The 27,793-nt window shown below is 34.2% G+C and overlaps 1 protein-coding gene across 1 annotated transcript; it reads left to right on the top strand.

Annotated features, from left to right (window-relative positions):
- The first annotated feature begins 165 nt into the window (after positions 1-165).
- On the top strand, positions 166-26,232 carry Mthfs (methenyltetrahydrofolate synthetase). Its single transcript, XM_067276116.1, has 4 exons — positions 166-421; positions 4,424-4,557; positions 25,016-25,143; positions 25,216-26,232. Exons 1-4 carry the CDS (start codon positions 302-304, stop codon positions 25,434-25,436), a joined length of 603 nt encoding a protein of 200 aa, XP_067132217.1. The 5' UTR covers positions 166-301; the 3' UTR covers positions 25,437-26,232.
- The last annotated feature ends 1,561 nt before the right edge of the window (positions 26,233-27,793 follow it).

Genomic DNA, 27,793 nt, shown 5'->3' with positions numbered 1-27,793 from the left:
GTCCCCAATTGGTTCCACTTATCGACGCTCTACTGTACTATAAAACAAAGATATCCTTATGGTACCAATTTGAACAATACATACTTGTTTTTAACTGTTATTGTACACAATAATAAATATTTATCTGAAACGCCTACAGCGCCGATTAGAGTAGCGGCCGTCGAGCGAAGTTCTCTTGTAACAACTTTTCGCGGACAACCTCGACCTTGCTGGAGGCCGAATCAACAATAAGTTCTGTTACTCGACTCGTTATCATTCATTTTCTGCAGGAAAAATAGAAATTCGAGAGGAAAATCGCGTTATGGCGGCGGCAGCTGCTCTTCGAGCCGCCAAAGATGCCGTCAGAAGCGAAGTGAAAAAGAAATTATCCAGTCTGAGCCTAGAAGAGAGAACCAAACAGTCGAAAATCGTTGCAGAACAGGTAAATTATAGCTTTTCTATATTTAGATATTATGTAAAACAAGTCATACGACATTTCCTTATCTATAACGGTTCTGTACACCGATTCATTTGCATTGTATTAATTACACGTGGTGTCTGCCTCAATACTGATACAATTAAATGGTAAATTTCTTGTTAGAAGTGACTATTAGATCATTTATGTATATTTGAACGTAGTCACTGATTCCTAAAGTCACTTCTGCTAATTTTTTATATAAGAGATATACCAGACACAGTTATTATTCTTTTGATTCTGTGATGTAACATGAAAAACACGAAGGTCACGAATAGACAAGAAAATTACAGTCCAGTACACTACTTCCCTTGTCTGGTTAGTGTCTTACTAAACGTGTGATTAATTACGGTTTAATTTTCCTACAAAAGAAGTCTCGCCTTTCAACGGTTCCGACGAATCGCGCGTTATCGCCCGCCGTCTTTCTCCGGATGCTCCGGGGACTGTCGGCAGAAAGTGGAATTCCGAGTTGTTTTTGCGATTACGTTTTGAAAGACGACACGAATAAAACTGAGATTTTTAAACGAATGACGTAATACGGAGCATTCGATTACCGGAATTAATTATCTCTGCGGTCATTGCGTAAGATCGAAACCATAGATTAAATCTGATAGCAAAAATTTTCTCCGTTGCGACAAAAAATTATAACCGACGAATAATAATTTATTTATCTTAGAGTGTAAACAAGTCGTCGGTCTTTATTTAGGATTTCGAGGCGTCGGTCTCTTTGACTTCTGAAAATTATTTAATTAAATAAAATTTAGGGATGTTTTGTCCGTCTTTCTGATATAAAAATTTAAGAGATAATTAATATTTATACTTGTCTGCAAATTCTTATACAGATTGCAATTCCGAATTGTAAATTTTTTATTCCCCGTCTGGTTACAAAAGAAACATATTCTACTGTTTCAAAAATAAACAGTCAGTCAGTCAGTCAGTCAGTCAGTCAAATAATCTTTATTCTCTGGCACCGCTGAGCACAGCCAGGCAGAAATACAAAAAGTACATAGTAGATACATGCTGTTAGTCATACAAGGGATACAATAAAATGGCAGAGAAAAGGGAAATAAAATAAAATAAAATAAAATAAATAACATAAATGAATTAAAATAAAAAAAGATTAAAATTAAATAAATGATTAAAAAAATAAAAGTGCATTATAACTAAAATAAAATTACTGTACATCAAACTCTAAATGCTGTGATAGCAGAATAAGGCATGTAAAAACATTGGCATCAAGGCTAGAGTGAATCAGATCACAAGAGAGCAGGTCAACGGATCCCACATCTAATGGAGTAGAGTGCAACAAATTTCTTTAACAAGTTAAAGTTGCTGTTGTTTTGTAGAAAAAAATCAGGCTTTACTGGCCAGTCTATATTGCTTATTTTGGCATGCTGCATGCACTGATGCCTAATGTCATCCAGCATAAGACAGTTGTATAGATAGTGCATGACACTGTCCCGCACCCCACAGAGCTGACAGCAGTCAGAATTAGAATAGTGAAACCTTTTCAGGTAAGCACGAAAGCGCCCGTGTTCAGTCAAAAATTGGACTAAATCATGTGTGGGTTGAATCCATTTGCTGTGAGTACGTTCCTTGACCTTTGGGATAAAACGTCTTGTTATGTGTTGTTCTGGGATCTTGTCCCAATCCAGTTGCCAGGTCTCCAAGGCATTGTCCCAGATAAGGTATTTAAGTCTTGACTTAGGAATGAGATTGTAGGCAGGAGGGGTATCAGGATTAGGCGATTAGGCGTTACGTTTTGCGCCAGAAAGTCAGCCCATTCATTACCCGGAATGCCGCTGTGTCCTTTGATTTAATTGATGGCATACTTGTTAAAAGACGTAGAAGCTGCAGCGAAGATGTCGTTCGCAACAGGGTGAGAGTTATCTTTATTCCCCAAAACAGCAACAGTCGCAGCACTGTCTGTGAAGATGTTTATCAGTTTGTTCACAAAGTTAGTGTTGCACCAGTTGATTGCTATCAGCACAGCAAAGATCTCAGCTTGGAAGACAGAGCATTCCGGGTGTAGAGCAAAGGAATCATTGTAGACTTCTTCACCGGCCTGAAAGATCACAAAGGCACTTGCCGTGCCATCCGTCGATTTGGATCCATCTGTAAAAGCTTCAATCTCTGTAGAAGTATCGCGAGAAGAGAGTCCCTTCTTTAAAGCAGGATGTGGGAGTGTAGATACAGGCCTGTCTAATTCAAACATGGTGGCATTAAAGATGGTTCCATTAATATCAACATCCCTGCCCCTAGAGATACAGAAACGTTTGCTATTAAATTGGAGAAACTCTAGGATGGGGAGCTTCCCAGCCACCACAGGGTCAAAAATAAACATTACGAAAGTATTCAAAGAAGTAAATATTAACAAGGTTGAGGCCGAAGGTTTAAACGCAAAACGTGTACGTCGGACGTTTGGTGCCGCTTTCCCGTAAACCTAGAAGTTTGACAATGGCATTTGGAAAGTCAGTGGAATCGTGCTCGACATTCCAAATGCCATTGTCAAACTTCTAGTCTTACGGGAAAGCGGTGCCGAACGTTCGACATACACGTTTTGGCATTTAAAACTTCGGCATCAACCTCGCTATTAAATAATCATTGTTAGAATGCATATTTTCTTAAAAAACTTGAAAATCTAATTGCATTATTATTATTATTACTACAGAGTATATTATATAATATAGAATATAATATAATGCAGCATCTTTAATTTTGTTAATGGTAGTAAACGTAAGAACAATTTTTTCATAAATTTTTGGCTCGTAAAGTAACTTTACCAATAAATTATCTTACATTCCGACAATTTACCGAAGGCAAATTAAGTAAGAATGCTATTTCCTAAAACTATTTTCTGATTAATTAGCAAATTTAATTACATTAGATTTACATTTCTGAAAATCATACATGTTGTTATTTGTCTTGGATTAATTAAAGTTGTAAATGTTTCAAAATACTTGCAATCTTGCAGTTTGTTTAATTTTAGAAGTATTGAATTTCAGACATTTTATTTTCTAATAACTGTTTATTTTTCTAGTTTCGGTTACAATATGACTTCTGTGTTAAATATTTTGTTTTTAGGAAAGTAAAATTAAATCATTTTTACCGTTTTTATCAAGAAATGGGAATAATTTATCACTTCATTATAAAATAATTATTACCATAAAATATCATAAAGGATAATACCAAAATCTTAAATGTATCGGTTAAAATATAAGGTACTTTAGTAATTTTGTCTGTAAGGAATACATTTCACTCAATGCTTAGGTCTTCAATTTGGAGTTCTTCGCAACTTCTATCACTCCCCAATAATTTCATATTTTGAACTTCAGTTTCATTAGAGAAAGGGATTTTGGATCACAGCCTCCACGGGTTAACAAAGAAGAAGTTTGTCTTATTTGCCACTGCATCTTGAAAATATAGCATATTTTAATAGCTGTCATAGAAAGAAATAAATAATATAAAGCAACAGCTAACAATATGAGTATAATAATGTCCTTATTGTACAAATTTAATGTTGATTTTAATGTGAAATGTCTTTGGTACATAATAAAAATTGAATAATGAATAAAAACAATCATTTTATCTAGGTATAATATTTTATAACTCGTCATAGACTGCATATCGTATTAAAACACTACACATATGCCACCTTATAAAATGCATTTATAAACACGGCTGCATTTTATAAGGTGGCATATGTGTAGTGTTATAATATTTTATATCGTTGCATTTTTTAATTCGGCGTATTCCTCGTATGCTTCGCCGAGTGTTAAAAGTTATGAAAGAACTTATTAAAGAAGCTTAAAATTACTCGAAAATGGTAAATTTTTTTATAATTTCAAGTATAGTTTATTATTGCAATAACAAGTCTTGTCTGTAGATTATTTTTCATTAAAATCTGTATTTTAATTTTAAAATTACTGCTATTAATCTGACAAATTAATATTTAAATAATTTCTATAGTTATTGCAGAATGAACGTTTTAAAGGAAGTAATAGAATATCCATTTATCTCAGCACTGAGCATGAAGTGCAAACTGAAGGAATTTTAAAGCATTTGTTTGATGTGGGTAAAGAAGTTTTCATTCCAAAATATGAGTAAGTATATTTATTTCGTCGTACCTTTAATATTTTGAAAAATATACTTGACAAATCACTTAACTTAAAAATTATAAGCTACATACACAAACAATCATGGTGCGGTATCCAATTATTCAAAGATTATCTACGAGCCTTGTGTTAATTCTTAAATTATATAATTTATCGTAGACTTACAATTATTGAATTAATTTATTTAATGTAGAAGATTGATCTATAGAGAACTCAAATTCACCTTTGTACTGTGCAGATGCATTATAGTTGAGTCTGGAACTCTGATTAATCTTTATTCCAGATCTTTGAATTCGGACCTTTAACCTACATAATTATAATGTACCTTTGCATTCAGACATTGAGCTATATAATTATATCTGCGAGATGTGCAGAAAACGTGGGTTTAAGCCCTGCTCTATGTTGATTCAGTTATAAACAATTTTTTTCATTTTTATTAAATTATTCTTATTATAAAACTTTCTATTAAAGTACAGAAAACAAATTATAATGCTTGTATGCATAATTGATTGTAAGGATCTTTTCTGTTAGAAATTTAACTGTAACGCTATAATATACTGAATAAGTCGGAAGGAGAGGGAAATCGGTTGGGAGACAATTGTGTTTGTCGTTGTAAACGAAAACCTTTATACGAACACGAGTATTATTCTCGGAAGTATCAGAAATACAACTGTTAGAAAGTTGCTCCCTTACGTACAATAATGATGTGTGTGTTACATTCATAAATGCTCAAAAATTGAACTGAAAACTGCAATACACTATAATTCATGTCAAAGATGAAGTGTCATTTATCTGAGTTACTCAGTAATGATCAATAATCGTGTAACCGTTGACAAAATTTGAGTCTTTTTCAGCATTTCCCGAAAGCAGATGTCGGATGCGCCGATATGGACGTAAGCCAAAGTCGTGTAAAGTTTGATCGAATCTTGGCTATAAATACCGAGGTGTGTACTAATTTGTCGTGTATTTGTAGTAAGACTGGATTCTACAACCCATAGAATGGTTTTCTCTTCATTTGCATGTTATTAACCTGCATGCTCTGATGAGATACAAGCACTAGAAAGTACACTTTTATTATAGTATACTTTTCAGTATTCAAATGGTAGAAGTTTTGATGAACACATACAGATTGTGAGATCTTTCGTAGAAATTGAAGAGCTTATTTCCAAAATGACCTATCTCCAGGAAATACAAATTTCCAAAAACTGCAAATTTTAAATACTTGTTTTAAATGTTAAGGTAAAATCTTGGTACAGAGCTTTATTTTTATATTCTGAATATAGGTTTCACAGTGAAAAAATCCTGGGGCAAAGGAAACGGTAGTTTTGGTACTTCGAATCATGGACTTACACCACTTTGGAACAAAATTGTAGCATTTAAATGGATAATGTAATAAAAACAACAAATAGATGGTCAAAAACATTTAATATATAAAACAAAAGAGAATATAAAAAATAATAAGATACAAAACAAAAATGAAAATCGCACAAACCTTGTTCATATGACTGAAGATAATAAAAAACGGTGTTTAAAAAACTATACTAATTCCAAAAGAAAGAAGAAACTTAATAATTACATAAAATTCGTATTGTAATTGTTCTGTCACAGTACAATTAGTTTCTAAACAAGAAAACACTTTTTGTAAAATGTCATTGCAGTATGTCCATCATTTATTCCCAGTTTATTTAAAAGTTTCTTCACATCATCTATCTTTTCCAGCTTAAGTTTATTCTCTAATGGTAACAAGTCAACTAATAGATATGACATTTTTTACTTTTTTTTTAACATCGTATGTCTGCACATCCCCGAACTATCAGAATAGTGCTGTTTGCAAAAAACATATTTACAGTTTATTGTGATTACTTTTATCTCAGATACTTTAAAATCCATTTTTGACTTAACGTGTGAATGAATTGCACGTTTTCAATTACCAAGTTGCCAGTCTTTACTAAGAACATGTATTTGTCCTATACCATCAAAAATTTTATTGTAGTCTATGGGTAAAAGAAGCAGTTTAGTTTATCTTAACATTTTTTCCACCCTTTCAAAGGCCCTATCTAAGGGTGAATACTGTGACCCTGCACCTGATATGTAATATGATCAATATACGCTTTGTAATTGGCTGTTATGGAAATGTGACAGTTTGGAAATAAATACAAAACAAAAAACGTCGCTTACGAAAAGAAAACCAATTTTTTGATACGTTTTTCAACAGAAAAAACACTTGTTTCTGAAAAAAAAGTATTGTAGCACTTTAGAGAAACGTATTATCGATGAGTTGGTGCCATGAACTAAAAAAAATTAATAATGGAGATACGTCACTTTGACAATAAGCTCTTCAATTGCAGCAATATTCTGTAACAGCACTTCCATCACAAAAACCATCACACGCATCATATCAGTAATTTGACATGTGTAAAGATAGCTGGCATTGTTCACAAAACATGTCTGTCTTTGCAACTCTCAGTTCTAATTTGATTGTTCAAGACTGCTGGTGTGTCAGGAAAGGGAAAACAGAATGGATGTGCATGCGGTTCTAATTCAAGTTAATAGAAAATTAATACACACCATAGTGTTCCACAAATAAAAGTCTGTTGAACTTTATGTTGCTTTGACTTACATCCCTGTATTGACATGTCTATACATCAACATTCCAGGAGATGCTGCAATAAAGCTCAAATTCTGTCTGTGGTCTGTGGGTGGAAGGTCATCACCGAATAACTTAAAGAAACACTTCATCTTTGGACAGTTGTAAAGTTTATATAGGTTTACATTTCAATTTTTGGATGTTTATTGTAAACATAACACATAAACATTATTACTGTGTGTAGGTAAGAAACTTTCAAAGAGTTGTATTTCAAAACTATCAAGAATAGTACTCATGTTACTATAACAGTTTTTCTTTAAAATGTCCTATACTATCATTTTCCAGCCGATTTCCTTCCTCCTGACTCACTTATATACTAGTGAAGTCTGCATTTATTTTTCCTCTTAATGTAATTACTATCCAATTGTTATAATATTCTAAAATTTGTAACAGAACAAAGTAATTATAGATTTGTCAGCTTTAAAGATTTAAAGACAATGATATTATAACATATATTCCCATCGCAGTACTTTGTTTTGAGTTGCATCTACTTTCTTACTCGTGTTTCAGAAGTTAAATGAACTGTTGTTAACAACTAATTAAGACCGCATATCATACACACAATCTTCCAGCAAGTAATGTGTATTTGAATTGAATACAAACAGAATGTTTTCAGCCTCTTTCAGGGACCTACATCAAACCTCTATCATTACAGGACATATTTTAAAATTATTTTCTTTTTGATGTCAACTTGTTTTTGAATATTTAATGCATATGTGTTACATTTTACTAATACTCTACAAGTTATTATTAAGCAAATAAAATTATTATGACAAGAAGATACAATTGTATAGTATAATAACTTATTTATCTATAGTACCTTCTTGACGTAATGTCATTTATTTGCTTCTCTTTAGAGGGTTATCGACTAACGATTGCCTTGTGGCAGATATTCTCTCACAATTCTTGCTATTAATGCAATTTCCATTAATTTCTGCTTTGAAACTTTCATTACACATTATATGCTGGAAGATTGTGTGTATGGTATGTAATTTTAATTTATGTATGTTCCAGCTGTTAAAGACTTTTATGTTAACAACTGAAATAGCAATTATAAATAATCAGTCTCAGTTATAAAAGCATTAACATTTTAACTTTAATGAGTCTACCATGTTCTTTTTAATATTTTCTAAATTAAATGAAACTTGTAACTTTAACATGGATTAGCATTAGCGTAATTGTTAGTAGATAAAAAAAATGTATCATTTATGCATGCATTAAGACTAGAAAACACCATATAAATATCATTATGGAAGCTAATACAAATTATTAACAACATAAAACTAAAAACTGTATGTAAAAAGATAATTTCCTGATGCAGATCAATTGTTTTTAACAGGATGTATCCAAATCTTGCGTATTGTACTTTAAAAAAGTGCACGAACATTTCCAGAATTTTCTTCCTTTTCTGACTTTTAAGAGGACTAAAAATTAAAACAACTCTAAAACATTTATAAAAAAATGAAGTAGAATTCTCTCAAAAAGGTCAAAAAACCAAACAAGTATATAGAGAAAAAGGTTTATTAATTACTTAATGTTTCCCTAAATGCATTTTGCCTTCTTGTCGGCCTCTTTGGTAGGTCTTTCCTAAGTACAAAACCACACAAAGGTGTGGAAATGATACATACTTTTTAACTTCGTGTTTTTTCTTAACTTGAAATCTATTCAAAATAAAATCATCGTACCACTTTTTTAACAATTTTCTTGGGTATCCGTTCAGTAAATACTTTTTGTTTGCTATTTCTATTTTTATTTCTCTTATGTTAAATTTTGTTGTTCTAGAATAGGTTTTTCTTATTTCCATAATATATCATTTCCATATATCAAAAGATTATCTGAAAAATATCAAAAAGTTTTCTATAAAAACTCAATAAATTTGGCCCCCACCCAAAAAAATAGATTGTCGGAACTAACGAAAATAGACAATATTAATGAAAAATATCCGTCGGAAGAAGGAGTGGTGTACAAACTGCAATGCACGTGTAAAAATCCAAGCTTCTACGTGGGAGAAACAAAACGAAAGTTAAAAGTTCGACTATCCGAACATCTGGCTGCAATTAAACTCGAGGTTAACGGTTCGCCGGTATTTTTGCGTCGTAACAATAATAATTGTAATATCAATACTAATAATGTTAAAATATAAAGAAAAAAATTGTGTAAAAAGAAAATTTAAAGAACATTTTATGATCGTCACGCAAGATAATACTGTCAATTTAAATAATGGTGTGTTGCCAGCGGAATGCTGGGTAGATCTTGTGGGGTACAAAGATTGTAAACAACCAGTAGGAGATGGAAACTGAACTTGATGATTGTGCACCCTTTGTGTGGTTTTGTACTTAGGAAAGCCCTACCGAAGAGGCCGACGAGAAGGCGAAATGCATTTAGGGAAACATTAAGTAATTAAAAAACCTTTTTCTCTCTATATACTTGTTTGGTTTTTTGACCTTTTTGAGAGAATTCTACTTCATTTTCTTATAAATGTTTTAGAGTTGTTTTAATTTTTAGTCCTCTTAAAAGTCAAAAAGGAAGAAAATTCTTGAAATTTTCATGCACTTTTTTAAAGTATAATATGCAAGATTTGGAAAGTTCTGACTCCAATAGTTTTTAAATTTCTCTTTACAGGATGTATCCAGTTTAATGACATGTTAGTAGATTCTTCTAGTTTTACCTATTGTTAAACAAAGTAGTATTAAGTTTTAAACTTTGACAAAAACCTTTAATATGCAGCCATTTTTATTAACTTTTCAAATTTTTCTGGCCATTTGAATTACCTACTTTGGAAACAAAAAATCAAATGATATAGATTTCTATAAAACGAAATTTGTTTTGGGATGTTTTTAAATGTTTCAATTTTCTTAATGTCTAGTGTGCAGGCTCATAAATAAATAATTACAATATATACAAGTTACTTCTACAGATATACACATAAACTATCTATAAATATAATACATGAATAAATAAATACTGTAACACAGCTGACAACATAAAGAAGGCTACCACTGTGCCTAATTCTTTAACCATTTGTCCCTTTTTCATATTAAAATATCCATATTATGCTCACTCTGCATGCCGCTGAGACTTTACTCGATTCTCTAAAGTTTATCACTTGTCCTTCCTGGTTGGTTTTGTGTATTTGCCATGCTTCTGCGTATTTAAGGTGTCTCTTGTCCTGAATCTTTTGTATTACTCTAGCTCTTTCCCAATCCACTATGACCTCTGTTGGTTCTGCTATAACATATGTTGCTAGTGCGGTGACCGGCTGCTTGTTCTATACGTTCCTTTTATGCTCTTTTAACCTTTCTTTTAATGACCTTCTTATGACTCTGTGAGTTTGCCGACAGGGTGCCGACTATGTCAAGAGGGTCGAGCGGTCCCAAAGGGTCGTATGTGGGCGATCGGCACTGAGACAGACTCTACGGTTACAAGAAACCGTTTATTTGACACGAAAGAAGCTTACAAGATTTCCGCGATCTTGGAAGTTCTAGGTCGGCAGCAGTCTCTGGGTCTTCCTCTCCTTTCGAATATAGTCTCATTTTGAAGGAGTGTCCCTAGGTCGCGAATGGCCAGTTCCCTCGACGACTCCTCGACTCCAGGACGATGCGGTCGACTTCCGTTGATGGAAAGATGTCGATCCGAGGTCGGGAGACGGAGACGAAGATGGGCACCAGACACATACACAACAATAGATCCGTCACTTGGAACTTTCGGGAGAAGAAGCCCTCGCGTCCTTGAATTCTCAGGTTTTATCTGTTTTCCTCCGATTCCGCTTTCCGATTGGTCTCTTCTCGTCACCTGGTGACAATTCGAAACCTTTCGGGGGCGCGGGAGAGGTCAAAATCGAAGTTTAATTCGATTCCCACTCGGAGATAGACGATCTACGTTTCCCCATTGTTCTATTGTTTAAAAGTTCGCGTCGTTTTCTTTAAGAAAAACTATTTCTAACTTCTATTTTTTTTTTCCTCTAAAAAAATAATTTTTTCTAAAAATAAATGATTTTAACGCGAATTTCAGTGAGGTTCGGACCTATCCAGAGCCTCACAGAGCTTCCCGCCAATTTAAAATGTCGTAACGAAATAACGACATTTTAGCTGGCAGCTCTGAAAGCTGACAGTCCTTTCTCCCTTTGTTTGCTAAGTGACGTAACAGAGATACTTGTCTGAGAATCCAGCCTTCTCTGGCGCGCGTTCGGTTTCGCGTTACACCAAAGTTTTTTTTTTTTTTTCGATACATTATTGAATGGTATAGAATATCGTTTACAATTCATCGAAATGTTTGTGTAACATCACATGTCTGTTTATAAGATTGGTTACAAATAATCAAATAACAAGCACGGTCATCGAATAATATTTTAACAACATAAATGATCGACAAACTATTTTCTAAAACATGTGAGTTTTTTTTTTTCGTTTTCAGACTGAGCAATTCACATAATCTCAAAATTTTCAGAAAATTGTCTGAAACGGAGGGGGGAGGAATGGAATGTATTCGTGTTCCCTTCCTAATTTTTCGGAACATCTGATTTAGAAATCTGATAACAGGTTCAACGTTTAGTTTAATTCGCCTGTTTCAATCAGAATTGGAACTTGGGAACTTCATAGCCATTCAGGTGCACGTGTAGCGCGGAGTTCTCTGGATCTAAGTTGAAGACACGTGCTTTTCGAAGCTATGCATCTAGTTCCGTTCCAAGTTTTCTGAAAAACTTCGTCTTTACCACGGGGGTCGAATCTTTTCCATTTTTTTTTTTTTGTACTGGACCGAAAGAGGATCATGGAGCTTCTGCATTGACGGTGTGCAGTTGTGATCTTGCCAATGTCTTTACGGCCATAACTTCCAGATGTCAGTCTCTTGAACCAGTGACAGTTCTCTATCATCGGATTTCCGACGCAGATTACCGCTAATCAAGGTCACGCAGTTCAGAGTGTTGTTCCGTAACTTCCGTTTGATCTGGTCAGAGTCTATTCGCAGTCTCGACTGTGACAGGTATGATCAATCATCATGTACGCAAAAAAGGAAAAAATTTTCTGACATTTTGACTATATAAATTACTCAATCTATAACAGAAGTTTTCATCAATGTTTTGATCACGACAAAATTGTTTTCCGATGAGCGCGAATCAAATAGAAGATCATCGTTAAGTTTTCTCGAGAGTGATCAAATCCTCATTCTCTCTAGGACGGACAAAGTGACAATTTTCTGTCATCTATCCTAAGTATGAGAAAATTTTGGAAAGGCGTTGACCAAGGAGATAAGTCGCTTCCCCGACATGACTCTCTTCCCTTGACCAGTGTAGGCTCAATCGTGAGCGCTTCGTAAGGGATGGACAGAACAGTTTACACGAAACAAAAACAATACTATGGCTCCCTTTCGAAATGCACCACGCTCACATTGACTTGAATTCCGATTCGCGACAATTTTAACATTTAAGCACGTTTTTTGCATACATTTTTTTCAGCGACAATTTTTATTTTCAGAAAACGTGAATTCAATTAAAATTAACATTCGCTTTTGTTTTTATGATGATCTCTCCTCTCCAGAATGAAAGTTCATCATTCACAGTTCGCAAAACCGGACCGATAGAAAATAGAGAGTAGGATACCGTAATCGCTTATAATCTTGACCTTAGGTTAAAGTTGCTATATTTTTTTTTGCAATTGACAATCTGCTTGCTTTGCGTCTACCTTGGGACTGAGAAAAGCTAAGCATCTAGTTGCGGTCGCATTGGCCTGTTTCCGGGCTAATACTGTCAGAAAATCCTCTACATAAAGTGCCTGTTCTAAATTTCAATCGACTTCGGATTCGATTTGCCTATTCTGCGATTGATGAAAGAGTATCTACTGAAATAATTAGCCTATATCGCAATGAATACGATGGATTTATAATCGGAACCTGCAACGCATTGGCCTCGATCTCCACTCGACTAGAGATGGCAGAGGGACGTCCTTTTCTCCGTACCAATCGGGCGACAGTGGTTGCATGTTATGAGGTTGTTAAAAGCATTGCAGCGAATTCGGATAGGGGTGTGCGTTTCCTACTTCGCTATTCCCTCGTTCCATGGGTTGTCCTGTTTGTTTATTCTGAATATTATCTTTGCGCACCAGTTATCGGTACTGACAATGTTCGATTATCTAACAATTTTTCCTAAAGTTTTAAACTGTTTAAAATTTTGACCCATCTTTGCACCGAACGCAGATTTCTTATGGAGTTTAACTCTTCCCGAATCCTTTAGGTTATTCTCCGACGTTTCAGCTTCGCGCCTGACAAAACTGTGCATTCTGCTAGTCACTCGTTTCTTCCCTAATGGCTACCTTTAGAGCTTTTGTGAATGAAGCAGTGTCAAGCATCCTGACGCTCAGTTTAATGTTTTTACTTATATTTTGAAAAACTGACCTCGGAACATTTTGCCTACTTCCGCTGCTGGCACTATTTTATAGTGGCGTTTTGATGCTCGGTCAAGCCTATTTATTCTATCATTGTCGCACCTGCGAGCTTGCGCTTGGTTAACTAAAGCATTTCTGCGGGATCATCCAGCTAAGCTCGATATTTTTTTAAGGGATCGAAGAAGTCATAATACGCTTACTTTCACCGAAGAAAGCAGGTATCATTCCTCCCAAGGCCAATGAAAGAGAACTGCTAACTAACTCGCGAGTTCGCGCCGAAGTGTCTGTCTCAGCATCTATCGTTCCGACCCACCTTTAACTCAATTTCGGGGCGAAATTTTGATGTCGGCATCCTCAACTATAGTGTGGGCCCGCTGAATTTGTGCAAATTCTGCATTTAAAATCCCACTTCTGACACCAGTGTGAGTTTGCCGACAGGGTGCCGACTATGTCAAGAGGGTCGAGCGGTCGCAAAGGGTCGTATGTGGGCGATCGGCACTGAGACAGACTCTACGGTTACAAGAAACCGTTTATTTGACACGAAAGAAGCTTACAAGATTTCCGCGATCTTGGAAGTTCTAGGTCGGCAGCAGTCTCTGGGTCTTCCTCTCCTTTCGAATATAGTCTCATTTTGAAGGAGTGTCCCTAGGTCGCGAATGGCCAGTTCCCTCGACGACTCCTCGACTCCAGGACGATGCGGTCGACTTCCGTTGATGGAAAGATGTCGATCCGAGGTCGGGAGACGGAGACGAAGATGGGCACCAGACACACACACAACAATAGATCCGTCACTTGGAACTTTCGGGAGAAGAAGCCCTCGCGTCCTTGAATTCTCAGGTTTTATCTGTTTTCCTCCGATTCCGCTTTCCGATTGGTCTCTTCTCGTCACCTGGTGACAATTCGAAACCTTTCGGAGGCGCGGGAGAGGTCAAAATCGAAGTTTAATTCGATTCCCACTCGGAGATAGACGATCTACGTTTCCCCATTGTTCTATTGTTTAAAAGTTCGCGTCGTTTTCTTTAAGAAAAACTATTTCTAACTTCTATTTTTTTTTTCCTCTAAAAAAATAATTTTTTCTAAAAATAAATGATTTTAACGCGAATTTCAGTGAGGTTCGGACCTATCCAGAGCCTCACAACTCCGATGTAGTAGAGCTCTTTTTTGTCACCTTTCGTATTCTATAAATTCCTGGAATAAGGCTCTGATCTATGTCTTTCTTTGTTCATATGTAGCATCTGGTATACTGTTGGATTCCTCGCATACTCCAAAGCAATTATGGTGTCCAGATAATGATAACAGACAAAAACAAATGTTTTTGAACTCCTGAGTTCGTCGGGTTTAACGATTCCTCAATGGTCCTTCATAATGGGTTTTGGACAAGAGTTCAAATATAAGTTCAAAGAAATTATTAAAACCACTTTGCACCTGCGCAAAGAGTTGCCCTACCAGGACTCGACGAACGGCTAAACTGTGTTGTTAATTAACTCTTGCCAGGCCATTGACGAAACCATTTCCTGTTTATAATTTAAGCATGTAGACGTAAAACTGGATTTAAAAATGTGCACAGCCTCCAAGTATCTGAGGTGTTCTGTGGGGGCATAATGAGGATGAGCTTGGTCCGGTTGAAGTTTGCTACAATGTTTGGATCTGTTGCATAAGTAGAGAAGGCTATGCTGGTTCTTGCATGACATATATTGGCTAGATGATGATGTAATCTGATTCCCACAAAGCACTTAGTTGACCCTATGTATACCAGGTCTTTATCATATCTGTTGTCCTATACTATATATGCCAGGGAGTCTGGATTGAGAGGGTTCTTCCCATTACATAGCATGGCAAAGATAGTCAGGCACCTGCTGTAAGTGAGACACACCCGGCGTTTCCTGCCAACTTTGGCACACTTAAGTATGGGTTAAAGGTGATGGGGACCCATTTTACATCATCAGATTGATTACACTGCACAACAATGAAAATGTTTCAGGCTCAAAATGAGCATATTCTTATGTATTTCCATCTGCTGAATTCAAAAATCACCGTAAAAATGACTGATTAGCTCTTGCTTTGGCGATACAGTGACATGCCATTTTTTAGAGTCTACATTTGTATTTTGGGGGAAATTTATTTTTTGGGAGTTGTCACACCTCCCAACTGACATTGCAAAACATTCTCCATATGTTTGTAGGTTATAAACATAATAAATGTAGCTATGACTCTGAGTTTAAGATTGCTTCTGTTTTTCTTGGTTAATATTCCTGGTTTTGGAATGTTTCTGAAGTATAATACTGGTTATACCAAAATGCCACAAAAATGTGTAAATTTAGTGAACAATTTTTGTTACATTTGTGGTGAAATAACATTTTTGTCACAGAAATGCAATCTAACACCTCTTGTGAAGACTTCCTATCACCATTATTTTGGTATGAAGGTAGGAGGGGACAAGGATAAGTCATTGGCTCCACATATATGTTGCAACTCTTGCTCAGTTATACTACGAGAATGGCTGAAAAATAAAAAACAATCTATGGCTTTTGCTGAGCCTACAAACCATACAGATGACTGCTATTTCTGCTTGACTCACCTATAAAGGTAGGATTGTCAATGAAGAGAAAAGGAACAGTTCAATAACCAAATCTTCCATCTGCTATTCGACCTATTCCACATTCAGATAGTTAGCTTACCAGTTCCTACTCCACCTCAACATTATGAGCTTGAAGTAGAAAATGAAGAAAGTGTGGGAAAAGAAGAACCCAACAAACCTTTCACATTCCGTCACCCTGATTTTGAGGTAAAAGATGATACACCACACAGACTGAGTCAAGCGAATTCAGTGATCTCATTCAAGACCTAGACTTGTCAAAGAATAAGGCGAATCTTCTAGGGTTAAGACTACAGCAATGAAATCTTCTCCATCGTGATGTCAGGGTCTACGGTACATAGAACGTCAGAGGGATCTGCTTTTTTTTTTTTTTGAGAAGAAAAACAATTTGGTTGTTTGCTATGACATTAATGGCTTGATGAAAAGATTTTCAAAAGTTCAAAAGCACTTTCAACGTTGTTAGCAAATGTATCGTTTTCTCTTAAGCCATTAAAATCACATACTGGCATCTATTGTATATCACAAACTAGAGCTAATAAAAATTTTTATTTGTCATATTTGATTTTCTCACCCCAAAATTAGTAAGATTTCACTTATGAAGTATAGGAAACATTTGAAAACATTTTTTTTTGTTTGTTGTGCAGTGTTATTGGTTGGCAGGTCAACTACAGGGGTGTGTCCTGAGTGCATTTGCAAATAACATTCTATCAGCCCATGTATAATGTTGCAATAATTGTGTGCATGTGGCTACATGCTCTATAAATGCTAGTTCGGCATCAAGAGCTTGGGGATTGGAAGAATGTGTAAAGATTCTTCTGATTAAGGCCTTGTACATCGCAATCTTGTAAGAAAATGGATCACGCGACCCCACTGGTATGTACGATGCCATGGACCCTGGTTTATGATATACTGAGGTATGGCTATCACATCCCTCCACTCTAATATTAATGTTTGAGAAGTGCACCTCCGAGGGGCTAGATTGTTCTACTTCCAGGATTAACCCATAGGGATTATTGTTGATGTTAGTTCATAGTATTTGTCATTACTATCAACTTATAAGTCTGCTTTCTATAAACTTTTGTAGCGATTTTCCTTCCTTTCTCTACTTCTATTGATACACATCTTGCTACATATTCATTGATCTTTAATTTTAAAGGAACAACATACACACAACATAGAGGAGTGGCAGGAATAGAGAAAGAAGGAAAAATTGCTACAAAAGTTTACAGAAAGCCGTCTTATAACCCATTGTTAATGCCATGGACCTCTCATGACCCGGCAAGTTATAAACTAGCAGCATTCTGGATGCTTATAAAGAGAACATACACATTGTAGCAAAGTACAAGACAGAATTAAAGAATTAGATCACATCAAAAAGCTAGCTAGGTAGTTCGGGGTCAACCAGAATCTCATAAAGGCCATTATTAACAAAAGAAGAATAGACAATAATGAAGTTAATGAATGGGAAAGAATAGAAGAATACACTGTGATTGAATACATAGCACCCCTAAGCAATATTTACAAAAAAATATGAGCAGCAACAAACAAAAAATAATTTTTAAAAGGAATCCAACAATATACCAGATGGTATATATGGACAAGGAAGACATAGACCGGAGCCTTATTCCAGGAATTTATAGAACACGAAAGGTGACAAAAAGAGCTCTACTACATCAGAGTCATGGGGAGGTCATTAAAAGAAAGGTTAAAAGAGCACAAAAAAGAACGTATAGAACGAGCAGCCAGTCACCACACTAGCAACATATGTTATAGCAGACCCAACAGAGGTCATAGTGGATTGGGAAAGAGCTAAAGTAATACAAAAGATTCAAGACAAGAGTCATCTTAAATATGCAGAAGCATGACAAATACACAAAACTAACCAGGAAGGACAAGTGATAAACCTTAGAGCTGTGATTCTCAACTTTATTTTCATCACAGTACACTTTTAATAATTTAAAAATTTGGCGGCGCACGGTTACTTCGATGATAAGTACCACAGGACAACTGGTGACGTCATAACAGTGATTTTTAAATGCTGTTGGTTATTTAGGGCACATTTTCTAAATGCCTTGGTAACACCGGTAACACCAGTTACCGGTAGTTACCAAGGAAATGGGGCGCATTTGGAAATTGTAACCGGTGTTACAATTTCCAAATGTGCCCTAGGAAGGTAGAACTAATTGAATTACTTGTCTGACATCACTTATGGATGGATATTTGCAGTGGTGGCACACTTCAAAAATCTCGCAGCACACTAAAGTGCTGTGACACACTGGTTGAGAATCACTGCTTTTGAGAATCGAGTAAAGTCTCAGCGGCATGCAGAGTGAGCATAATATGGATATTTTAAGTACAAAAAAGGGGCAAATGGTTAAAGAGTTAGGCACAGTGGTGGCTGTCTTTATGTTATCAGCTGTGTTACAGTATTTATTTATTCATGTAGTATATTTATGGATAGTTTATGTGTATATCTGTAGAAGTAACTTGTATATATTGTAATTATTTATTTATGGGCCTGCACACTAGACTTAAGAAAATTCAAATGTTTAAAAACATCCCAAAACAAATTTCGTTTTATAGAAATCTAAATCATTTGATTTTTTGTTCCCGAAGTAGGTCATTCATGACCAAAAACATTTGAAAAGTTAATAAAAATGGCTGCATATTAAAGGATTTTAATGACTTGAAACCATGTTGCGCTTGATTCTTGTTGACTATGAACACAATATAGTGCTTTTGACAATCACTTGGCTTTTCTTCTCCCTGTTATTTAGTTGATATCGTTGCCGTGGCTAGAGGGATTCTGACTCGACCAAGCACATGTACCAAGTGTCCAAACCTGCGGTTCCTCTCATACTGAGCGGGATTACTATCGCAACGACTAGTCATCAGTAGGTAAAACTAACCTGTCTCACAACGGTGCTTGTTCGAGCGGCCAGTGGTGCGAAGCTACCATCCGTGGGATTATGACTGAACGCCTCTAAGTCAGAATCCCCCCTAGCTGCGGCAACGATATCAACTAAATAACAGGGAGAAGAAAAGCCAAGGGATCGTCGAAAGCACTATATTGTGTTTGTAGTCAATTAGAGGATTTTGTCAAGGTTTGATTGTTATTTAAGTGCAGTTAGAGAAGAGTGTTAAAAAGTTTTAAATTATATTCTCTTCTTTGAATTTTTTGATCGATATCCAACATTTGTCATTCCATTTTAAATAATTTGTTCGAGGAAGATCGTAATGCATCGTCGAAAGTGCTTGCTTTTATATATATTATGTTAATTTAAAAGCATTATAGTGCCAGGAAACAGTTATTTATTGTGTTACTTGTGAAAATGGCATCAAATATTTTTTGATTTTAGTAATGCCATACAGGAATCTGCATTTGAACAGTAATCCCACCAGTAAATGTTTCCTACTCTGAACATTCAGGATTTTTATTTTTTCCTATCACTAGAAGACTTTGTTTCTGATCTTGCATATTAATGCAGGGAAGTGATGGAAATTTTTACATTCAATAACATGCAACAAACTTTAAACACTTTCAGCAGGAAAATGTCTTTCAATTTTCACGTTTTTGGCTTTCTTCACAGGCCTTCATCTACAAATGATCTAAATGTTGTCTACAAAGGATTGCCAGGCCATAGATATTATCTACAGCATGGCAATTATTTGTAGATTATCCTCTCAAAGAAAACAATACTACAGCGATGAAAAATATGCAAGTGATTCCCATCCATCATCCATTAAATTAAACATTGATAATATTTAGGATTACGTTTCAGATAAAAATTTCCATTATACAATAATTTTTTCTACAGACAAACATGTATAATTTCAAAAAATCCCATAATCATTTACATGATATGGGGTAGAAAAACAATTTCAAAAACATTCTAAATTTGGAATTCTCAGAGGTTGCATTTACTTTTCTTGTTGAAAGAATTCTTAAGGTTTGTTGCATATTATTGGTTATTTAAATCCTTTAGAACTTCCATATTTAGTCCTAAACATACAAGTATGAATCGGCATTGTACAAAAATAAATGACATTTTGTCGGGGATGGGAAATCGGCAAAAAAATATACAATTTGGTATATTTTAAAATCGACTTCGACTCCCGACTCCTTTCACTAATGCGCTACTAGTCTAGGTTAGTGGTTTGTTTAATACGACATTTCTCAAAGTGGTTCCTACGGACCCCCGGGTCCTTGCAACCACCAATGGGGTCTGTGGCAAATTGAAATTAATTTGGAATGCATGGATGTCGGGGGTCTGCGAACGGTTTAATTAAAAAGTAAAGAGTTATTTCACTTGAGGGTTTGTGGTCAGGTTTTTGCTCCGAGAAGGTGTCTGCGGACATAATAAGTTTGGGAACCGTCGGTTTAATAGAAATGAAGTAGGCTGTAATAAACTTTTTGATAAAAGATAGTATTTTTATATTTTGACTTTAACTGTTCATATCTTATTTATCAAAGTTAATAAAAGAAAACACAGTTACTGATTAGAAAAGTTTAAACATTGAAATCATATTTTACATACTTTGATCTTAAAAATGTCAAAATTATGACATTAATATCTTCTAAAGATTTAAAAATATTTTAATATCAATACAGTGTAAGGAGTCGGGAGATGACAAGTTTTCCAACTTCCATAAAAAGATTTGACTCTTCATTCCTGCATTTTGTCTGCATTGTAAATATTCCTTAGTGAACGTTCGACGGTAATTCTTGGCCATTCTGTCTTCATTCGCAATTTGGTTGATTCGTTTTTGGAACTTTTTCCTTACCATGATTGCAATTAAATTTTTCTTTCCTGTGTTTTTAGCTAATTTTTTGTCATTAATTTCAGTGATTTAGATTAAATGTGCTATGCCAGATTCAAAATAAAATTTACTTTTATCTGTTGTGTACAGGTTTTTTACAATCATGGAAACAAACTGACAAAATTGATAGAATTTGTTTAAGTTTCTTAAGAATTTTTTAAGACAATCTGCAATTCAAGAGTCATTGAATAATGATAAAATCTAAACAAAAATTGCTTGTATTGATAGAAAATACAGCTAACAAAATAAAAAGATAAAAGCAAAATTAATCTTTTCTTACAAAAGATCATTTTTGTTTTCCTTCAAATGAACGTCTAAGGCTTTCACTGCAATATAACTAAACTTCTAATTTTGATGAAAAATCTAATGATTCGGGTGATGATGGTGTACCATTGATATGTTGGCTGGGGTTGACTATGTTGTCTGGCAACATAGTCAACCTCGGCGGGCGAGGCGGCATTGGACTGTGAACCAGGTTAAGGATGGATAAAGCTGTGCTGGAATAAAGACTAGTTATGTTATACCACGTATGTTAAATCGTATTAAGTTAGCTACATACATTACAGATGGTACAAGAAAATCATGATGACGTGGTACAGGTCTGACAGCAGAGGGAATAGACAGTACACTTTTTGTTTTTGCTATTGTAACCCCTTTACAGTTATGGTAAAACAAAAATAGCATTTTTCGTATCTTGTTGGCTCGCCATACCACCGAAGTAGCAAATGAAAGAGAGTTTGTCTTGCCTCAGTTCCATTTTCTGTTATTCAATATGTGGGTTACATTTTTTGTCCCAGTCTCCGAGCTTTATACCGAAGTATGCATGATATGCCTCTTTAACAAAATCTGCTATATTACACTTCTTTCTTCATTACAAAGCTACCTTAAACATAACTAAATGAATCTGGACTATTAACCTAGCCTCTCGATGCCATAACATATTCATAGAGTGTGAGACAAAAGTTAAGATAAGCCAAATGCGCTTCTGCGTTATCACTTCAAACATACAGTTTTGATAACATTCACTAATTTTCCATGGGAATATATATACTGCAATGCACGGACATCTGCAGGGGGAGCAAACGAAGTACTTGCCTTCCCTTGGGATCGAGTAAAATATTCCACAGATTATAATTGTAAAGGTGATTGGGGTACATAACCTAATGCCTACAACCATGGGATACTTTGATCTAATGCTGTTTTCTATAATCTATTTGTGGAAAAAGTCCAAAAACATTAAATAATTAATTAAAAATGTATTGATGTAATTATTTGTCCCAAACTTTGCTTCTCCCTGAAAAATTTTCTGCAGATGTCCACTCTACAATACGTCCAAAACTATACTATGATCTATTTATTTTACAAATTTCCAATTGCTAATTGACTGTCGATTACCAGTTTGAGTTACGGCTGCTCCTTCTCACTTGGAAAAATTATCTAAAGAACGTTAAAAGTTCTTGGCTTTAAACAAATCGGCTATACTTAGAGCATCTTGGTGAAATACATGTAGCCAATCTTGCATTTTTACACCATCTTGTAGGTCGGGTGGTAATCCGTGGACCGCATTAATATTTTGTAACGGCCCGATTCACATGAAATGTTAATAAATATATCAATTTCCCATCTTACAGAAGTATGTGGCAAAAATTCTACCATTATTTTCTACAACTTATGTTCCAAACATAAAATGTGACACAATTGTTGATACAGCACCATTTGTTGTTTCACTTTCCAACTAAAAGTAGAATATTTTGCTATTTGATATAATATAATTCCCCAATCTGCTTTTTGTGGAAAAATGTAAAAAACTTAATGCATGATACAGAAAAACAGATTGGTATAGACAAATTACTATAAAAATCTTCCATTCTAGAATTTACAAGTTTAAAATTGAACAAATAGTTGCTACATACACGATAATTAAAAAGCAATAACTCGGATTAATTTCAACGTTGTGTTATTAAGTCATTTGCATTTAATATTAGAATGTACGGAGGTTGACGCGGTAATGTTGCGATTCCCTTTCTCTCCGCAAACTACACAGAAACGCGATATTTTGCCGGCAATGTTGCCTGGAGGACTTAAAGGGAAATATGTCACAATATTCTTTAAAAGTAAACTTCTCCTGTGACCCAGACTTTTCAGACTTCTCAAATTTGTAAACATTACAAAAAATTAGATATTTGAATACTTTTCTTTATTAAACTCACAACATAAAATGCATTTAGAATTCTACAACCTTTATTGGTACCATATTAAGCAGTTACGTATATTATTATAACAAATTAAATTTACACAATTCACAAAGTATTAACAGACCAGACCATTTTAAAATAACGTCGACCTTTAATTGTAAAATTCTCACAAAAGTCAAATATACAGTGTTGTCTTTTCCCAACTGTTGTTTGGACAAAATGGATTGTTCTTTATAAAAATACAGATTACTGTTTACTGTTTCTTTAAAATTTACATTTAAAATTTAAATAATTTGAAGGAAAACATAGAACTTATTATTGCTTAATGTATCATCTGACATACATTTTCTGTTGCAAGTATAAAGATACATTTGAAATTCAAATTGTCTACATATCTGCCTTTGATCTCAAAAATAAACACACAGTCAAATATAAATAATGTATTATATCTTACAACAGAAAATGTGTTTACAGTTCTTACAATTAATCTGCACAGAAGGCTTTGTTCCTGTAATTGAAACTTTATATTTCATCAGTTTGATGAATATTATTCCATAAATCTGTAAGTAGAGTAATTCTATAACTCCTTATTACCGTCAGTCTCGATATCATTCACTAATTTTGCATGGGAATATATATACTGCGATGCACGGGCATCTGCAGGGGGAGCGAACGAAGCACTTGCCTTCCCTTGGGATCGAGTAAAATATTCCACAGATTATAATTGTAAAAGTGTTTGGGGTACATAACCTAATGCCCACGACCACGGGATACTTTGATCTAATGCTGTTTTCTATAATCTATTTGTGGAAAAAGTCCAAAAACATTAAATAATTAATTAAAAAAGTATTGATGTAATTATTTGCCTCAAACTTTGCTTTTCCCTGAAAAATTTTCTGCAGATGTCCACTCTACAATATGTCCAAAACTATACTACGATCTATTTATTCCACAAATTTCCAATTGCTAATTGACTGTCGTTTACCAGTTTGAGCTACGGCTGCTCCTTCTCACTTGGAAAAATTATCTAAAGAACGTTAAAAGTTCTTGGCTTTAAACAAATCGGCTATACTTAGAGCATCTTGGTGAAATACATGTAGCCAATCTTGCATTTTTACGCCATCTTGTAGGTCGGGTGGTAATCCGTGGACCGCATTAATATTTTGTAACGGCCCGATTCACACAAAGCGTTAATAAATATATCAATTTCCCACCTTACAGAAGTATGTGGCAAAAATTCTACCATTATTTTCTACAACTTATGTACGTAAACAGTTTTTTCCGCAATGAATTTAGTAAAAAGTAAAACAAGAAATTGGCTAATAGATTTATATCAAAACTAATTTATAACTAGCAGTGATTAATATTCTGGATATATTACATTTATATAAGTTTCAGAAGTCAAATTAAAAATACTTATTGGGCTGCAATTTGTAAAAATTGTAGACCTATAAATTCCCACCGTCATCCATTCATCTGTGCTTCCCTTAATTTCGAGAACAGAGTTATGTAGGTGAAAGCTGAGTCTGGGTATGGAAAGCTTAGGGGAAGGAAGCCCCAATTAACTATACACAAACTTTCCATGCAAACCAGAAGTCATGTTATTTCAATTCAAAAATTTTCCCCTGTAAGGTGTTGGATAGATGACAGCACAACTCTATTGTTAAACGAAAAGTATGATTACATGGACAAGCCTTATGATAAATAAACAATTATATATTATATTAACACCATTAAGAAGTCTTTTGAAACATTATTAAGTAAAACAGATATCAGATGTGGAAACATTTTCTTAAATCTTCATTTTCAGTACCAAGAGTCATTTAATGGAAATGGTAAAGCTACATTCCATGGAAGATTTTTCCTCTCTTCCCCTTACCAGTTGGAAGATAAAACAACCGGCCGACGACGACGTTCGCGAAGAAGCTCTGGCGACGGGTATCCATTTTACCATTTTAATGCGCTTTGTATTTTATACTTTATAAATTATTAATTCTTTCTCTATTCAAGGTGGTCTAGACTTAATGTTGGTACCTGGCCTTGCATTTACAAAGAGAGGTCATCGGATAGGACGTGGAAAGGGATACTACGACCACTACTACAACAGATGCCTTCACGATCCCAACGGCCATCCTTACACCGTAGCACTGGCATTCAGAGAACAGATTCTGCACAGCATTCCATTAGAGGAACACGACTTTGTGGTGGACGAAGTCATATACCCGGAATAAATCTAGTCTCCGGTTCCGGTCGTGTCGTCTACTTATTTCTAAAAGGAGGTAGTTTATTTGTTTAACTACCACATAATTATATATAGTATATTTTCATGTTTTCTTATATATGTGCTAACACATTACACTTGTCTTCGGCGAAGGTACGAGGCATTAATAGACTAGAAAACAATCAGTTTACTTAAGATAAATTTATATTTCTTTGGAAACTGATTTTTTTCTCTTTAATTAAATAAATGATTTTATACAAATGTACAAACAAATTGGGTAAAATAATCTTCCTAGACAATTCGTGATATTAATATCATAGAATTAAAGTTTTGTAATTTTAAATAGGTCAGCAGAACTAATAAAAAAGACAATTCGTGTAATGACTTTTGTCAAATAGTAAGTGGGAATTAATTTCACTTAAAAATCAAAATTTAATATTATAGTAATTAAGAATTAAACTTGTTAATATATTACATCAAAATGTCTCTGAAATTTTGTTAAAAACCAAATCTAATGATGACAATTTTTGCTTTTATCGAACTACATGGGTCGTTATTCTGTAGCAAAATAGGGAAAGGTGTTCTTTCGACAGTGTTTAGCCTATTAACGGTTGTTTTATATATATATATAATATTTGTATATACAAAATTTTATATATTTACTTACCATTTATTAATAAGTTGTGATACATTTCTTACTAAGAAAATATTCAGAAATTATAAATATGCAACGCTGTTATATTGTGTAAGAATGTTGAAAAATGTATAAAATGTGTTCCTGTTAATAAAATTTACTCGTTTATAAATATTCCATTTGAAGTAATTTGGAATTTAATTTATCACTTTTTGAAATTTGAATATACAAAAATTTTTACTTCAATTTAAAATTTTTTTAACTTAAAGAATTCTCGAAGAAATTTTATTTGAATATGATACCGTATATTTATATATAAATACAGTATTATATTGTAACTCTTATAATATGAGCTTTATTAGTAGAAAAAGGATTTTTCTTTTTCTACTAATGCTTTTGCTCATAGAATCATTTACAAACCATCCTAGAAGAAAGAGATTTTACGGTGCAGCCGTCGAGCGGAAACAAACCCGGCCGACGGATATTTTGCATTAATTCACAACGTTCGCTTTAGTTTTGCATAATGCGTGGTACGTATTATGCATTGCTAACGAGGGACTACTAATATGCAACATCGGCCACCCCGTATGCAAGACTCCGGGTTTTCGGTCAAGCAGATTACAGTGAGAATTACTCTATTTTCTGGATAAATTGATATATAATTATTAATATTACAGAATTAAAGTTATGTACATATATAAGAATGTTTTTTAAATTAAATAATTTTTATTTAAAATATATTAACTATTCATTATTTACAAATTATCTTTCTATGAGTATTTTTCGCTGCTTTTTGCTTCTAGGCTATTGCTTATCTTTCTATATGAATTGCATTAATACATGTATAATATATGGTGGTAAACCAGTCAAGTAATTTTATAGAAACCTTAATGTTGTAGGAATTTTTTTTTTGTAATAATACTTCATACATAATCATCTGAATAGGTACAGAAAAATTATAAAAAATAAAATCTTACTTGAAAGTTTAACCTTGTTTTTTTTAATATTTATCCACAGAAATTGACTCTCCCCATTTAAAAACAGTAAATGACTAAAATGTCATTCGTCAATTTGTGCAAAATCATATTAATAAAATAGTTTCGGCAATAATACCACGTCATTCTTTTCTTTTGGATCTCTGGCTTTGATCTTCAGGTTGGTTCGCTTTTCATAATTGATTAAAGGTATAAACATAACATGTTAACAAAATTAGTAATAGAAACCTCTTAACACACTAAAATTTAGTGATATATTTTTAAAAAATGATTTATTGGAGTTAAAATACAAAATAAAACAACTTCTCTTGATCCATTGTCTTGGAGAGAGATAAAATCCAATTGCAAAGGATTCAAACTCATTTAGTAATAAATTTTAGAATGTATAGAAGATAGAATCTGTTGTTTAATTCAATTTGAAAGTGTTCTGAAATGATAAAGAACTCATTTAAAATTAAATTTTATGTTTATATTTTTCTATTCCCCTTGCCACGATGGACTTAAGTAGGAGAGAAGTGCTTTTGTTTGGTGTTTTAGCCACTTATTCATGCTAATTCTTACTTTGATTGTTGATCGTAACTTTTAATTTATTCCGTGTCGTTATTAGGAATCTTAATTACTATAATTAAAAGTAGACGTTCAAATATTTTTCTTGCCCGAGGCGGATTCGCAGGGTGCGGAAATTTCAAAAACATTTTTTTTAAAAAACATTTACGGTGGCAAATATAGTTTATGGGA

This window comes from Centruroides vittatus, unplaced genomic scaffold, assembly GCF_030686945.1.
Source record: "Centruroides vittatus isolate TY-2023 unplaced genomic scaffold, ASM3068694v2 contig_663, whole genome shotgun sequence".
Classification (NCBI taxonomy): domain Eukaryota; kingdom Metazoa; phylum Arthropoda; class Arachnida; order Scorpiones; family Buthidae; genus Centruroides; species Centruroides vittatus.
Note: the sequence above shows the minus strand (reverse complement) of the source record. Positions and strands in the feature narration are given on the sequence as shown.

Bases quoted from the DNA above. Each gene is read 5' to 3' on its own strand.
- Mthfs (XM_067276116.1), top strand. From the start codon at position 302: ATGGCGGCGGCAGCTGCTCTTCGAGCCGCCAAAGATGCCGTCAGAAGC. The intron at 422-4,423 runs GTAAATTATAGC...TAATTTCTATAG, and splicing joins CGAAAATCGTTGCAGAACAG to TTATTGCAGAATGAACGTTT. The intron at 4,558-25,015 runs GTAAGTATATTT...CTTCATTTTCAG, and splicing joins GTTTTCATTCCAAAATATGA to TACCAAGAGTCATTTAATGG.